At 36.6% G+C, this 15,915-nt stretch overlaps 1 protein-coding gene across 6 annotated transcripts in view; it reads left to right on the top strand.

Annotated features, from left to right (window-relative positions):
• The window catches only part of NBEA (neurobeachin), a 389,390-nt gene extending 374,022 nt beyond the window's left edge, over window positions 1-15,368 (top strand). For all 6 annotated transcript variants that reach the window (XM_039385864.1, XM_039385860.1, XM_039385863.1 and 3 more), the window contains 4 exons: window positions 6,512-6,613; window positions 9,953-10,149; window positions 10,886-11,037; window positions 13,555-15,368. In XM_039385864.1, coding sequence (XP_039241798.1) covers window positions 6,512-6,613; window positions 9,953-10,149; window positions 10,886-11,037; window positions 13,555-13,645 — 542 coding nt within the window. In that variant the 3' untranslated portion in view covers window positions 13,646-15,368. The remainder of the gene's footprint in view (window positions 1-6,511; window positions 6,614-9,952; window positions 10,150-10,885; window positions 11,038-13,554) is intronic.
• Window positions 15,369-15,915: the final 547 nt, after the last annotated feature.

Genomic DNA, 15,915 nt, shown 5'->3' with positions numbered 1-15,915 from the left:
AAGTATGTTGGACTTGGCCATTTATCCTCTTGAGCCTCTCCATGCAATATATTACATTCACCCTCTGACTAGTGTTCTTTAAAAGGATCAATGCTATTCCTGTTTTTTCCCTAGAGCCTGAAATTTCATTGATCTTGGGACTTGACATTTCTTATTACCTATTGTAGCTTCCAAGATGATGGCCACAAGAGGTGTGAGAGTTAACCCCCCTTTTTCTAATGGGAACTGTGCTGACCATTGGAACATATTGTGTCTATCAGCCCTAACCTGGGTTTGTTTAGCATTGTAACATAATCTTTAAAGGTGCTAACAATTCATCCTGTTCTAGTGAGTGTATTCTGTATATATCTAAAAGGAAGGGTAAGCATTATCATAAAAGATCTTTGTCAAGTTAACCTGCATTTTTTTTGTCTGTCATGAAGTATAGCTTTTTGTATTTGTTTTACTTTACACAATTTTGAAACAATTTAAAATTGTGAACATCAAGGGTTCTTCAACTTTATGTCTTGAAAGAATAGTTGTTCTGAAATCAGAACATTCACATATTGTTATTTATCGCTCTACATTTTAATATACTCTAGCTTAACCTTGAAAGGGCAGTAGTTTAAAAGTAGCCACTGCCAAGTGGACTGGATGGCTGTCTGAAGGTCCTGCACAAGCACATGGGCACATGTACTTAAAGAGTTATTTTATTATGGCACTTGTACATTTGTACAATTTAAGTAATAATTTTTAAAATATAGTATCTTAGCACTGTTCTGGCAGAGTAGAAGTTCTCTGAAAACTAGTTTGTAGTTTTTACTGGCACTGTCTCTACTCTGGTAGCCAAGACATTTCTCTCCTAGGACTGCTATGTAAAAGTAAATGAACCAATAATCCACCTGAGCTAAGGCAGTTATCTCTAGTATTTTATCAACAGATATCTGTGCCCATGCTTTGCTGCATACTCCACAGGAACTGTACAGTGCAGGGTGGTTCACCATCTTGACGAAGTTCCCAAAGTTATTTAGTGGAAGTGATAGGAAGAGATGCTACAGATTCACACTCTTCTGTCCTCCACTATTGTTACAATCTGCTAAAATATTGCAGAAAGAATTTTTATATTCGAATATTCCCTTGAGCAAAATTAAAACTCATACAAGTTGTCTGTTGAGACCAAAACTGTTTTATTAATTGCTAAGAGATGCAAAGAGAAAGAGGAAAAAATAAGAAAAGGGTAGAAAATGCTAAGATTAATTTTTAGAAGCAAAGGAAAAAGATTACCACCAAGAACTACCTATTCGTCCAAGCTGACTTGTGGAGGGGGGGTGGGGGGGGCAGAGGGAGAGAAAGAAACAGTTTTCGCCGTTTTTTTTTTTCTCTGGCCCTGCCGCTTTTCGGTGATGTTATCTCTTTAGCTGCAGGGAGGTCTGGAATGCAGCCAGGATGTGGGCTTCTCCGCAGTCACACCGGCCCTGTCTCAGGCTTGTGCAAAGGTCTCGGTCCTGCCGTACCTCTCAGAAATAGGGTTGGGGTGGAAAGAACTCACGTAGGAAGCACGGTGGGTCCCGCTCTGGTCCACTCCAAGACGGCAGGGGTCCAGCTTCGGACAGGCAGCTTCCAGGCGGCAGAAGGAAAGGTGAGGGTGAGGCGGAGGACGAGTTAGCGGTTGTGACCAACTCTCTCTTCCATTCATCGTTTGCCAATTTTCCCAAATTTCTCTTCAGCTTTTATAGTGTTCAAAGGAGGTGGTCTGTGGTGTTTTGGCACTTAGCCCTGTTCAGATGTTCACAGAGATATGATAAGGATGGACAATACCAGGATCCTTTGGCAGGAAAACTCCCATGGGAAGACTCTGGTGAGAACTTCTAGTGGAAAACTGACACAGAGGTTTTGGTAGGAAGTTTTTGACAGGCAGAAACAATGGCGAAACATAATTTTTGGCATTTGTATGTTATCTGTCTGTTGGTTATCTCTCTGGTTGGTGCAAGGTACCCGAAAGACCCCTCATGCGGGTGAATGGTTTGTAGCTGTATGCAATGCTGCTCGCATTTCTTAGCCCGAGCTGAGAATATTCTGAATATGTTAATATTCTTCTGTCAGCAATCTTTCTTTTACACCCATTGCTCCCTCATGTTGTGGACATCGGTTGTAGCCTTATCTTTTCATCAAACTCCAGTATGTTTTTTTTTTTCACAGTATATATTCAAGAAAGCTATTACATTTTCACTTCCATGAAAGCCATAGTACTTTCTAAGATTTTTTTTTTCCGATAAGCATCCCCTCAAAAGTCCTAACAGTAAAGCAAATAGTAAAGTAAATTATTTTCAGCAAGTAATTCAACTGTAGCCTTGTACTTGCTTTTGTCAAAGTCAGGGATTAAACGGAAGCTAGAATTTGCCTTGTGGTCTCGTTTTTTTTATATAGAAGACTCCTAGATTTGTCCCCATGGCAATCTGTATATAATTCCTGTAAAAGGACAATAAGAGAGAAATAGTAACACTGTCTGTTCTCTTTCTTTCCCTCTTCTTTTTTTCCTTACCGTGCAAGAGCACCATTTGTTCACAAAGAACCTGAAAATTGTATTAAGCATTATATTTTTCAGTGAGAAGGGAAGATGTGTTTTATTTTAGACTTTGTAAAAAAACTTACATGTTTGGAAATACAGTGCTGATTTTTTTCCTTTGCCCTCTAGTAATTCAGTTCAAAGGTGCTCCTTTGGGGAAATTACAGGGAGTTTACAGTGATGGTATCTCAGTTCTTAGGTAAGATATTTTCACCTGCAATTCCCTTAGAGCTGCAGCCTTTGACCTTTGACTGCATCTGTCAGTGGTGATGTGACAATGACAGAATATTTTGCTAGATTTTGAATGATTCCTGGACTTCACAAGTTCTGTCCTTAGGAATAAAATGTAATATGACTGAGGTTCATGCCACAGCTTTTTCTGTAGAAAGTATCAGTGAATAATTTTTTCTTTGAGCCCTAAGGGGAAAAAAACCCATTTTCAATTACTGCTAATAATGTATGAGATAATGTATAATAATATTCCATTATTAATTTGTATTTACTGAAAAACAAGACAAAACAAGGCTTATAGATATATGTTTCAGGGCAGTTATTTCTTATAAACATTTTCCTTTATAAAAAAATAAGTCAATTAAATATGCTTAATTTGTGTATCCAGAATTTTTACAGTTCCATGATGTTATAGTGCTTTCCTAGGAAACACTGAGGAAAATGTCCTTTTGGAAATTTCATTATTTCTTTTTCTTTTAAAAAATTTCTAACCACATAATAATTTGATTCATTCAATTTGATGCAGTCTGATGACATTTCTGTAATCAGATCTTAAGCCAAGATGGCCCTTGAGCATAATTTCTCTTTTTTTCTAGGAGGACACAAAGAAGGGAAAAAAAAAAGAAAAAAGTGGAAAATTCTTAATTTAGTTTAATTGCTGTTTTCTTCTTTTATGCACATGGAGAAAACAAAACCTTAGAAGGAGATGGGGTTCTCAAAAGCAATGCTGATGGGGAAATTATAAAAATCTGAATCTCAAAATGTAGCCATCTTTTATGAGATAGAAAAAGCATCTTTTTCTTTTGTTTTCCAACATCCATCCTTCCCTAGCAGTAGAGCTCAGTTTTCAGTTCACATCTTCAGTTTCCAGACCAAAAAGAAACTTTTATTGCAATCTAGTTTAAGCTTGGGAAACTAGGACTTACTGGGATAGCTGTTTGGATTAGAGGTAAGAAAGTATTAGTGTGTATGTACATTGCAACAATAAGACCAGTAAGATTGAAGCAACCTCTACCACTAAGTCCAAAACTGAAGTAAATCCATGGTTGATAGCATTCAGCTTATTCAGAAAGATATTAAAATACATGGAATTTTTATTAAAATTTTCATGACAGGAGATGTTAGGGTTTGACAAGAAATACTCTAGATTCATGCTAAATTTTCAAGAATTATTGTTCTATACATTTCTGGCTACCCAAATTTTAAGCAAGAACTTAAGCTAGACAGACACAGAAATGGTTTGCTACAATGGCTAAAAAGTGGCAAGCCCATCCCTTCAAAGGAGTTTTTTTAATCGAATCAAAAGGAAAGACCAAGACGGATGATTTATTCTGTAAGTACATAAGTGGAGAAAACACCAGAGAAGGAGAAGACCTGAAGGTAAAGGACAATGCTAACAAAAGAACAAAGAGATGCTAGAATAAAGAAACAAGAATAAATTCAATCTGAAATTCAGACTATTTCTTTCCTTTAGAGTAGGAAAGGTCTGAAATATCCTTCCATGTCATGTACCCAGATAGCCATTTCATTAATTTATTAACTGGTTTATATGATATAAGTGTCTACAATAAAAAAAACTAAAGTCATTGACCCACAAAAGTCTATCCAAGCCTCCATTCCTAATGCATATCTTTCAAAAACCTATGCCATATTGCTTAGCTACCCAGGTAGTTCCCTTTTTAATTTGTTTTAGTGTTTAAGTATATTTCCAGTTAGAAAACTGCATTTTATTCTAGAGTTGAAATGTGTGCAGCCATTCCCCCAGTGGACCTTGCTATACCATTAGCTGCAAGATAAATTTCTGGGCTATTGGTCATCTTTTATGACCGTGACTCCCAGTTACAGTAGTCAAGTCACTGCTTTGCTGCCTATGCAGTGAAGAGAAAAAACACTTTAAACACTGTGCAGCCTCCTGTCTTATTCTCTATATGAGTTGTGTGACTCTCCTTTAAGTTCATTTCTGTAAATTTGGATACAAGACTTTCACTTTTCTGGTCTACAGTGACAAAAGAGTTCTTGCCTCCTATTTGCTATGCTAAGGTATTACACTGAAAGTTCATGTTGAGGAAATTTTCCTTTCTGGCTCCATAAATTCTTCTCTATATCACTTTGTTCCAGAACAGAATCTCTCTCCAGTGAACTGAGCTTATGCTTGTCCAGGAAAATTGACCTTCCACCTGGCTGCATTGAAAATATATACAACACATTTTGCTACCTTTTTATTTACCTAGGCAATGCAGAGAATGATATAATAATGGCTTTCTCTTGTCATTGATAAACTTTGAAACTTTGCTTCAAATTTGTCATTCAAACTTTGCATCAGTTTTATATTACAAGCATGTCTTACCAGCAAAGATTTTATATTATCCCTTAGATAACATTACTGGTTAGTGTTCGATCAAGAATCAATTTCCAGCTCCTAACTGCACACTCTAATCCACACCCTATTTTACTTATGTGTAGCTCGTAGTATACACCTCTCTATGGAAAAAAATTGAAGATCTCTAAATGAACCAGCTTCTGTGCCATCCATGTTGTCCACAGTCAGTTCCATATAAAACTGGTTTAAATCAAAACACTGTATTACTAAGACAGATATCTTGGGAAAAAATACATAGAGCCCATTTTAACATAGCCATGTTTATCAACTGTACCCCTCATCCTATCAAAATGAGATAAGAAGAAGACTCCCATTTCCAATACAGCATGGTGACTAGTATTAATGAGATTTTTACTTCCAGTTCTTCTTGACAGAACTGTGGATAAACCATTTTGTTATTTTGCATAAAATTAATGTTACAGTAATTTATCTGTAGTTCCCTAGGTAATTTCTTTTGTCCTTTTTAGGTATTTCAACTACATGGGCAGAACTCCAGTCCTTTGGAATGTCCCAGTTTTCTGTATTTCATTTGTACAATGTAAATATAATGAGATGAACTCTGTATTATCCAGCAAGTTGTTAATTTTTTATTCACAATTGACTTGCTTTGCCTGGCAAAGCAATATCAAATACTGAGCATCTGTTATTATTAGAAACAACAGAAATGTTGCTGTTTGTCATATAAACACTCCATAAATGCCCACTTGTTTGAACCTCAAATAAAATTCATTTCCATCCTGAATAAAAAGAATAAATATTTAGAGAGAAGTCTATCCTATTCTCTAATAAATTTAATGTGATAAAAATGGCATAGGTATTCATATTGATGTATCTAAAATTGCATATACCCATAAACATTTTTACACATATTTTAGTCTGTAAGCATTCCCCGTGTCTCTGAATCAATATTATCTATCCAATAGCAGTATGTTTCTAGTACAGTGCTGTTTGTCCTCTCTTCCTACCCCCAGTTTTGTGAAAAAAATTACGATCATTAATATTAGGAACATCCTCAACTCATACTACTCTTTAGGTTCATAGCAGAAGTCTGAAGACATATATGTTTAACAACAGACCTTTACATTACAGCTGTTTGTAATACTACCACACTTTGTGTTCTTTTAATTAATTTATTAATGCATTGGAAAGTTGTTCTTGTGAAACTTTATGCTACCTGAATATATTTTGCTCATTGTGCTAAGTATGAGATATTTAATCACACTGCACCTCTCTTTGATGCTTACTGATTTGAAGCAAATTATAGCGAAGTTCTTTTGTTGATAAACCAGGTCTGATTTGGCATTCCCTGTTGTTTTCTTTTTCTTGTTCTTCTCACTTTTTTTTGTCTTTAACAGGTGATTATCCAGCTCCTCGCGCTGTTCTAACTGGCCACGACCATGAAGTTGTCTGCGTGTCAGTCTGTGCAGAGCTGGGACTTGTTATCAGTGGTGCTAAAGGTCAGAAATGTTTTTATGATTTAAGTCTTAAATTTTTAGAGTCTTTTTCAGTGGGACTTCTCAGACTTTCTGCACACCACATATACTTTAATCATCCAAAGTAATCTCTACTAAGATGTGTTGTAATTCTGGGGGAATCCGAAGCAGTTTACTCTGAAAATTGTTACTTACCATCTGTACTTATGAGTTGAGATATAAAGTAAATTGTTCATTGCTTCCAACCATTAGTCTTTGCAGCTATTCCCCCAGTTCTGAAAGGTTCTTTTATAGAAATGTATGCAATAATTCTAATGACATCTAGTGATTTTTAAGAAACCTATATATGGAGATGTGTATTTTGGGGAGGTCCAACTCCAAGTTCTCCACTCTGATCTTAAATGAATGGTAGTTTCTAGCACTGACCTCACTTTCCAGGGCAGCAGGATCAGTTTGCTTGGCTTTGGATCTTTGTACATTTTATCCAGTAGGGGGGTTTTTTTGCAGTGATTTCTAAATAATAATGAGCACTGCAGTTTTGTTGTTATCTCTCTTAATGTTTTTCAGTCATCTGTTCACACTTTCTCATTGTTATGTATGAAATCCAAAGCACCCAAAAATTGCTAATGCAAGTGTTCAAAATCCTTTCCAAATCTGCAGCAGTCTCCTGTATTACTGGTAATCAATGTAAATAAAGCACCAGCCTCAGTGAGTGTTTGCTTCACCCTTCCTTACTCTCTCCTTGATTTGTTATATTTTACTTGTTTTACTCATCTTCTCCTCTTCCCCATTAATTCCAAGCCCACTTTTCTCCCCCACTGCTCTCTTTCGTTCAACTTCTTAATTTGTCAAATTGCATGTCTTTTTTCCTTTCCTATTTGCCTCTCCCTCCTCCACCTTTTCTCTTAGTTTCTTTTGTGCTACATCATCTCTTCTCCCTTCTTGTTTCCTTTCTAGACATTACCCTTGTCCTTCCTTAAAGTTCTTTTTTTATTTTCCTGTCTCATTTCCACTCTACTCCTGCATCCACTTCTAGTGACTTGCTTTCTCTGTCTACAGTGATGCCTGTTTTATTCATCCCCATGGATATCTTTGTACTCCTTTTTCAAAAGTTTGCTACTTCTGAGGGTAAGAAGAAGGTGATACTTGCTCTGCTGGCTTTTGCTCATAGCTGAGCTCCTGGGTTATTTTTTTTTTATACTGCCTTGGAGCTCAACATTTATTTTCAAGCTGAGTGTGAAACTTTTGAGTAAAGCCATTTTTAACAGGAAATCCTAATGGGTCATTAACTGTCATGATGGCATACTGCATAACAGTCATAGGCAAAGTCAAGACATGTGGGAAAAAAATGTACAGTGATGCTGATCCTAAAATTTTTCTCTTGCAGCACTGCTATTTCTTACCCTTTAAGGCAGGTTCATACACTCTTGCTGCCATAATAGCCTACTCTTTCTTTTTATAAATTATAGTCTATCTTTTTATAAATTTCCTCTTCTTAAAATAGATGGAATCTGTACTCTGTTATCTTCTGCTTCATTAAGTGTATGATGTTTTGCTAACTTACACATTTTTAGAGGTAAAGGCTGATGGAGAACCAAAGACTTTTAAATCAAATTCAGAATATGTTTGTAATTGATCAAGAGAAATGGAGGCCCAGTCTGTCTCCTGAGGTACTCTTCTCATGTCCTTCCTCTTCAAACTCTAGTCTGTATAAAAAAATGCAGAGAGAAAATAATTTTTTTTTTATTGCTGTTTTCCAAGAGATGCTTTTTTTAAAGGTTCTTCTTCAGTTCTGTTCTTTCCAGTCTTTTCCAGTTTCTTAGGTTGTATCTCATGGTAGAGCTGCATTGCCCTGCCATCCTGCCTGAGTGCAGCCTGTGCTTCCTGGTGGGCAGCTGTTCCTCCGGAGCTGGCTGTAGCACTGAGATAACACGCACAGCACTCAAGAACCTGCTGAGGCAGGGAGACAGCAAATATAGGACTCCTCTGAGTAAAATCCTGTGTGTCAGGTTGATTTTTGCACATTCTTACCCAACAAACCCAAAAGAGAGTGGTCAGTCTGTATGTCCTTACAATAGCGTCCTAAATCAGATGTGCCTTTTTGTGTCCATGACATCTCAGCTGTGAAGGTATTACACTTTTCTTTGGAAAAATCTAACAAGGTAACTGTTCTAAATGTGGAGGCATCATCACTTCTTGTAACATTCTGGCACTTTAGTATTTCCAAAGCTGAAACTCAACTATTTGAGAAAATAAATTAATTCCATTGCAGTAGTATCCCATGGACACAGTTAATAAGTCAGCGCGCAGTCCCTCTGCGTAAAGACTTTATGCAAATACAGATAAAATCATGTTTTCAGAGGGTTTACAAGTGAGGTCACTGATGCTGTAATTCATTCTACCTGGGTAAACCAGCTGCTGTGCGCATTTCAGAGAAGTTAGAAGGGCTTAATGCAGGGTGGCTCAGTCTGACAATATGATTTTACTTTAAGGGTCATAAGCCAGTTGGATAAGGAAGAGATTGCTGTGCTACCCAGGAGTATCCTGTGATTCATAAAAGACAACAATTAGTATTTACTGTGATTCATTACATTTATCACAGAAGAAACTCTTTTTCTCAGTGAGAATATAGATCTCTCTTTCAAAAGAGCTTTTCTCAAAAATCTTGAAATGGAAATAGCTTAGTTTTGCATCTTAAAAATGTTCATTGTAGTTTTCATAGCTGTTTGTTTCTTTCATGAACAGTAATAAAAAAATATTAAAATCTCATATTAAAATCTCTCTGGAGTAAATGGAGTTATAGTGTGATGTCCTAAAATCTCTTATAGTCCAAGTATCATTGTAACTGTTCGCTATCAGATGACTCCCTTTGCTAAAACGATTCAGGACTGAAACCTATGCATAATATGTTCATTGGGGCAGAGGATCTACAGGAACTGCCATTGTCTGTAGGAGAAATATGCAGTAATACAATCATATGCCCTCTGGGAGTTGCTTCTACTAGTCACTGATAGAGCCCCATCTGTTTAATTTGATTGGACAGGCTAAAAAGAGTTCATGTTGTTGGAGAAAATCAGTAAGACTGAGACTTCTGAATGTTTGGAAACAGGAAAGAGTATTTTAAGAGATAGATCAATAAAACCTACTACCACTTTTAGGCATGTTGTATCTATTTTCTTTATATGCTAACTCTTACATTTCCTTTCCTGTTGCATGTTTTAAATTCTTTGGGCAAACATTGAGCTTCTCATATCACATGCAGGACTAATGTGATATAAATGTGTATTATGCATTCCTTTTGTGCACAGAGTATATAGTTTGTATAAGCAGAAAATGTATGATATATTATGTTTTCATATACAGAAGGTCCTTGCCTAGTGCACACAATTACTGGAGATTTGCTGAGAGCCCTGGAAGGAACAGAAAACTGCTTGTATCCTCGCTTAATTTCGGTATCTAGTGAAGGTCACTGCATCATCTACTATGAACGAGGACGGTTCAGCAATTTCAGCATTAATGGCAAACTCTTAGCTCAGATGGAGATCAACGATTCAACCAGGGTAAATCTAAATGCAAACAAACATTTTTTGTGTGTCATCTTTATTTATTAAAATAAATTGAATTTATTTGCTATATGGTTTAAAGGTAATCATATATGTAAAATTGCTGCCTTCTGGTTAAATCATTGAAACACATATTCTTTCATCACCATGTCCAAATACAAAAATGCACTTGAGCTTTTCCAGAATAAATAAGAACAAATAGTTTATGATCCCACACGATTCCTAGAATTTTTGTTTGGAATTAAATTTCAGTGGGAAATATGTCTTTGAAACAAAATGCTCTGAAAAGTCTTCATTCTTCATTTATTACCCAAGACATGAATTCACGCCTTCGGGACTCTCCTCTCTCACTAGCGATTGAAGCAGCATTAAGAATGCAGATCACTGCTCTGCTTTAGATGTTAGTGATGGCACCAAGTATTGTAGAACAAACTATGTTATGTAAAAATGCTGAACTCAAGTATTGGCAGATTCAACTAAAGAGCTTTTTTGTTATATATCATGTTTAAAAGCATACAATTGTTTTATTTAAAACGGATTTGGATTTATTTAAAATCCAAAATTTTTTGGTTTGTTTTTTGACTGGGGAGAAAGAGGATTGGAACTCTTTTTCTTGAAATTTAAAGTGGATAAAACATAAGAGATGCTTATAAGTTGATTGATTTTTTTTAATATTGAGACAATATCCATAAAAACTAACTGTGTGCTTGGGATTTGTCTTTTTCTCCCGAAGGCCATCCTGCTGAGCAGTGATGGGCAGAACCTGGTGACAGGAGGAGACAACGGTGTAGTGGAAGTATGGCAGGCCTGTGACTTCAAGCAGCTCTATATTTACCCTGGCTGTGATGCTGGCATAAGAGCTATGGATCTGTCTCATGATCAGAGGTGAATTTGCCTTTCATATTTGTATGTAAATGCTAAAATTTCACAAAGTATACATCTTCATGAACTTTAAGTTATGAATTTATTGTGTGCAGTCGTTAACAGGATATGTAAAAAACCATTACCCCTGTTGTTATCTTGTTGATTTATCTGACTCAACACTTCCTCTGATCCTTGAGTCTCATAATGCAAGCACTTAACATTAAGGTGAAATCTTATATCATGGAAGTCAGTAAGCCAGACACTCAACCAGCAAGATATGGCTAAAATTGCATTAACTGAAGAACGTAGGAATAGTCAGACTGGATCAGAGTGCAATAGTGCCTATTAACCAGTGCCTGAAAAAAACAATTAAAAAAGTTTGTGGTACCTCTCTGATTTTCAGCCATGTAGAACTTGAGAACTTCTTGGGGTTGCATCTAGCCCATGTGTAACATTATCAGTGGATTGATCCATAAGGATTGAATGTGGTCATTTCCTTTAACCTTCCTGAGCAATGGAGATGCAGTGTACAAGCCTAGATTTTTGCAGTACTGCTGTGTCACTGAAATGCCCACAGTCAATGTACAAGATACATGCATCTAGTCCCTCAGTCTTCTACTGTGATTGTATTGTAAGCCTATATGTTGCATTTATACAGAGTTATGAGTGGTTTTTTGTTTGCATCATGCATCAGTCTTGTATTCCTTATCAATATACAAACTCATGACATGCAAAGAATTCCTAGGATATTAGAAAAATCGTACAGCGTTCATTTAAGTTAATTTTTTGTTACACTTTTCAGCTTTCCTATCCATTCTGTAAAGTAACAAAAACACCTTTAAGCAAAATAGGTATCTAATTTACTCAGGTATGCACAGATGACTTGAAACAATTTTTTTGCCTCAAACTTACTCTTATTGAAAATAACTTACAGAAAGAAGCCTATTTGCTTCTAGAGCTTTGCCAGTTTATACTTACATCATATACTCTGAATTGTTCAAAGGGATTTATTTACACTGAAAAAAATTCCAGCTAGCCTATTTTCTCCATCCCTTATTGCAATACAAGGCTGGGAAGCCCCATCTGTACAAAACGCTTTAAGGACCTGCTTAACTTTAGTCACATAATTAAGCAGAGGATGGTTTTTGTATGGTTTCATAGAAGTTGTGCTAGACACCTTATCCAATATTTAAACTCAGCTACCAGAATTAGATATGGCATAACTGGAGAATCACCTCAACTATTGCCACCAAAACAACATAAATCTGGGGCTACATTTCAATATGAAGCTTTTTAGGAGTACTAGGGTGTGATCAGCTTATGATTAAGGGACCAGTTCAGTTGTCTTCACAGAGGCATCTCATTATGTCTGGGAGGCCCTAGGATATCCAGCTGATCCCAGCTGCAGCCCCACGTGCAAAGAGCTCCACGTCCTGTGTCCCAGCTGCTAGCCAGCATAGACACGTCAGCCATCCTAGGTCACCTCTAGTATCATGAGATACCTGCAATTATGTAGCTGGGTTCTAAAACGTCTGAATGAAAGTGTTTTCACACAGATGTCTTCTTGTGAGCTAGAGGAATAAGTTTCTGTAATAACAGTGGTGATTTATTTGCTACAGCCTGTGGAATATAAAAGACAATTAAGCTCATCCTAAAGTACATGTCCAGTGACCTGTAGAGAGTTGATCTCAGGCTGCACTGAAGGTGCTGGTCAGGGCCTAATTTGATTGTCTGCTCATAGCCAGTTAGTACTGTTTGAGATACCTCGGTGGTCTGAGGTGCATGCCTCGGGTGACACATGGCAAAGGACCTAGTGAAGACCCACACCTTTCTGCAGAGGCAGCTGGAATCAAAGCAGGACACGTGAGAGCATCTCAAATGACATTATTCTGGAACACCTCTCCTATGAAGACAGGCTGAGAGAGTTGAGGTTGTTCAGCTTGAAGAAGATCTAACTTTAGGGAAACATCATTGTGACCTTTCAGTACTTAAAGGGGGCTTACAAGAAGGAGGGAGAGCAACTTTTTACTTGGGCAGGTAGTGATAGGACAAGGAGGAACAGTTTTAACCTAAAAAAGGAGAGATTTAGATTAGATATTAGGAAGAAGTTTTTAGAGGATGGTGAGACACTGAAACAAATTGCCCAGGGAAGCTGTGGATGCCCCACTTCTGGAAACATTCAAGTCCAAGTTGGATGGGGTCCTGGGCAACCTGGTGTAGTGAATGGTATCCCTGTCCATGGCAGGGAGGTTGGAACAGTATTCTATGATTCTAAGATTCTTTGATTTTAACTATGTGAAGGTGAGTGAATGGACCTCTCACCTCCCTTGAGCAGAATGGCAACGTGGAAGTTTGGCTCATATGTCAACACCTAAATGTAGCATCTCTATTGCAAACTTGGTCATCACCCATGACCTTAATCTTCAGACAGTGTTGCAAAAAGTGCCTTGTTCTTTTAGCTTTTTTACTGCTTATGATAAACTATCCCTCAAGAAGGTAAAGGAGAATTAACATTACCATCTTTGATATCTTTTTCAGAACTCTGATTACTGGCATGGCTTCTGGAAGCATCGTAGCTTTTAACATAGATTTTAACCGGTGGCATTATGAACATCAGAACAGATACTGAAACTGAATGAAGAACTGAAAGCCCAGGTAAAGCTGAGAGCACAAGTGCTGCAATGAAAGGTGTAGTCTCTGGTGGAAAACCACGTCTGCATTGACCTCCGTTGTACATTCCATTACACCCAGCAATAGCTGTACATTGTAGTCAGCAACCATTTTACTTTGTGTGTTTTTTCACAACTGAACACCAGCTGCTGAGAAGCAAGCTTGTATCATGTAAATTATATGAATTAGGAAATGTTTTGGTAATTATTTCATATATCTTTCTTTATTGAGAAAAGGTAGTAGGATGCGCCACAAGAGACTTTTGAAAATTCTGGGGAATCTTGTGTCCAGTTATTTCAATGTTTAGGCTTTAAACCTAACATGCATCCCATCTCCAGCCTCTTTTCAAGCTGAGATTAAAAAAAATATGTTTGATACTTTGTACATCAGATGCACATCTTAACTTTAAAGGGATACTTTTGTAAAAGTAAAACCTTGTATAAAGGACAAAACTGTTTCTTAATTTTATTGTGGAGTTACAACTTGCATGTACTTTAAACCTGGTGTCTTGAAGGAACAGGTGCATTCACACAAATCAGACTGGAGATCTGCCTAAGGGTACAGCTTGTTTTAAAGGGTTGAATTTGGGAGCAAACAGTAATTTTGACATTTCTACCCACACGTTTTTCACTTTTTGAATCTAAAGTTTACCCCTATGAAGTGGAGTTCTGCTCATGAAGCATTTGGATAAAAAGCCATCATTTGCCATATTTATACTTTAAACAATAGAAATCAATTTCCTCCCTTTTAAATTCAAAAACTAGACAGAAAGGGAGCAAAGAAGGAAGTTCAGTTTAATGCTTTGTAGTGCTTAATGATTCCCAATACAGACAAAGTGCTATACTTCTGGATTATTAATATTTGGCCTACAAAACACGGGCAGGAGAGCCCTCATTGATTTTTTACCTTATTTTCCTCTAAGGAGCTGAGCCTTAGTTTCATTGTAAAGGTGACTGAGGTTGTTCTTTTCAGTTCTTCTGAAAATCTCACCTGAAGCCACTCAGATTAAGGCACTTCATCTTTTACAATACTGTAATGATAATTATCGGAATAATTTTCTGCACATTGTACTGATCAAATTACACACCCAGGGGTATATACACTTTAATTCATGTTTCTTCTTTGTATATTTGGTGACTGTATTGTCATAGATGTACATATTGTGTCGGTAGGGCTATGAGGCATGTAACAGGAATGTAATTTTCTCAGAATTTACACTCGCAGTCATTTATTTAAAAAGATAATGGATTCTTTGTATTGGCACTTTGCACCAGAAACATATCATTATTTATTGATGTGATTACTTATTTGTTATTCACCTTGTATTAGTAAGTTTAGCACTAAATTTCCTTCTTCATTGTTGTTTGTATTTATAAGATTCGGCAATCATGGGGATCAGCGTAATGATTAAGTTATTCATCACCTGTCTGTAAGCAATATCTTGAGTTCGTAGCTTAGAATTGGGAGACTATTGAACATCTGGAAGACAAGTTCATTTCATCTTGGGATCATGGTGAAATATTTTGGATATATAAATTCCTTAAGCTATTGTAACCATGTTTTATTGCAAACATGTAAAATATGCCAGATGTGTGTGAGTTGGAAATCAAAAAGAAAAATAAAATATGCAAAGAATTCAGGGATTGCTTTTCATTTCAATAAACTTTTTGTCAAAACATTCACATTATCATTAGGAATAAACAATTATTTTAAGAAATCCTTACTGATATGCCAAGTATATGCCAAAAATTATGCATGTCTGGGTGGTTGTATTTCCTAGGGTCTCAGGAAAAAAGCCAGAGGTTACAGAGTGAGTTTTGCAACTCTTTTGATTGTCAGTACATGGAGAGAAGCTATCAGAGATACTCTGTTCAGCAGCAGTGAAAAATCAAAGCCTTTAAGGGTTATTTAGGATCCTTGTGAACAGACAATAATCTTATATAATAGACCTTGCAGAGAGCAAAAATCTGATGAGAGCAATTTTGGATATCTCTCAATATCTAATACGATGGCTAAATTTAATCTTATTTTGGGCATTGAAAGTTAGATATTTACAGTATCTGCATATCAAGACAAAACAGGTGGGATAAATTGCCTTTTGGAAATGCTGAGGTCCCTGCAAAGATTACAGCAAGTAAGTGGAGATAGATATATGTCTGAAAGTCAGATGTCTAAGTTAAGGTAGCAATCATAAACCAAATGCTTTCCTCATAAGTAGAAAACTCCCAA

This window comes from Pipra filicauda, unplaced genomic scaffold (genome assembly GCF_003945595.2).
Source record: "Pipra filicauda isolate LSUMZ 115617 unplaced genomic scaffold, ASM394559v2 scaffold443_size986076_pilon, whole genome shotgun sequence".
Taxonomy (NCBI): Eukaryota; Metazoa; Chordata; class Aves; order Passeriformes; family Pipridae; genus Pipra; species Pipra filicauda.
Note: the sequence above shows the minus strand (reverse complement) of the source record. Positions and strands in the feature narration are given on the sequence as shown.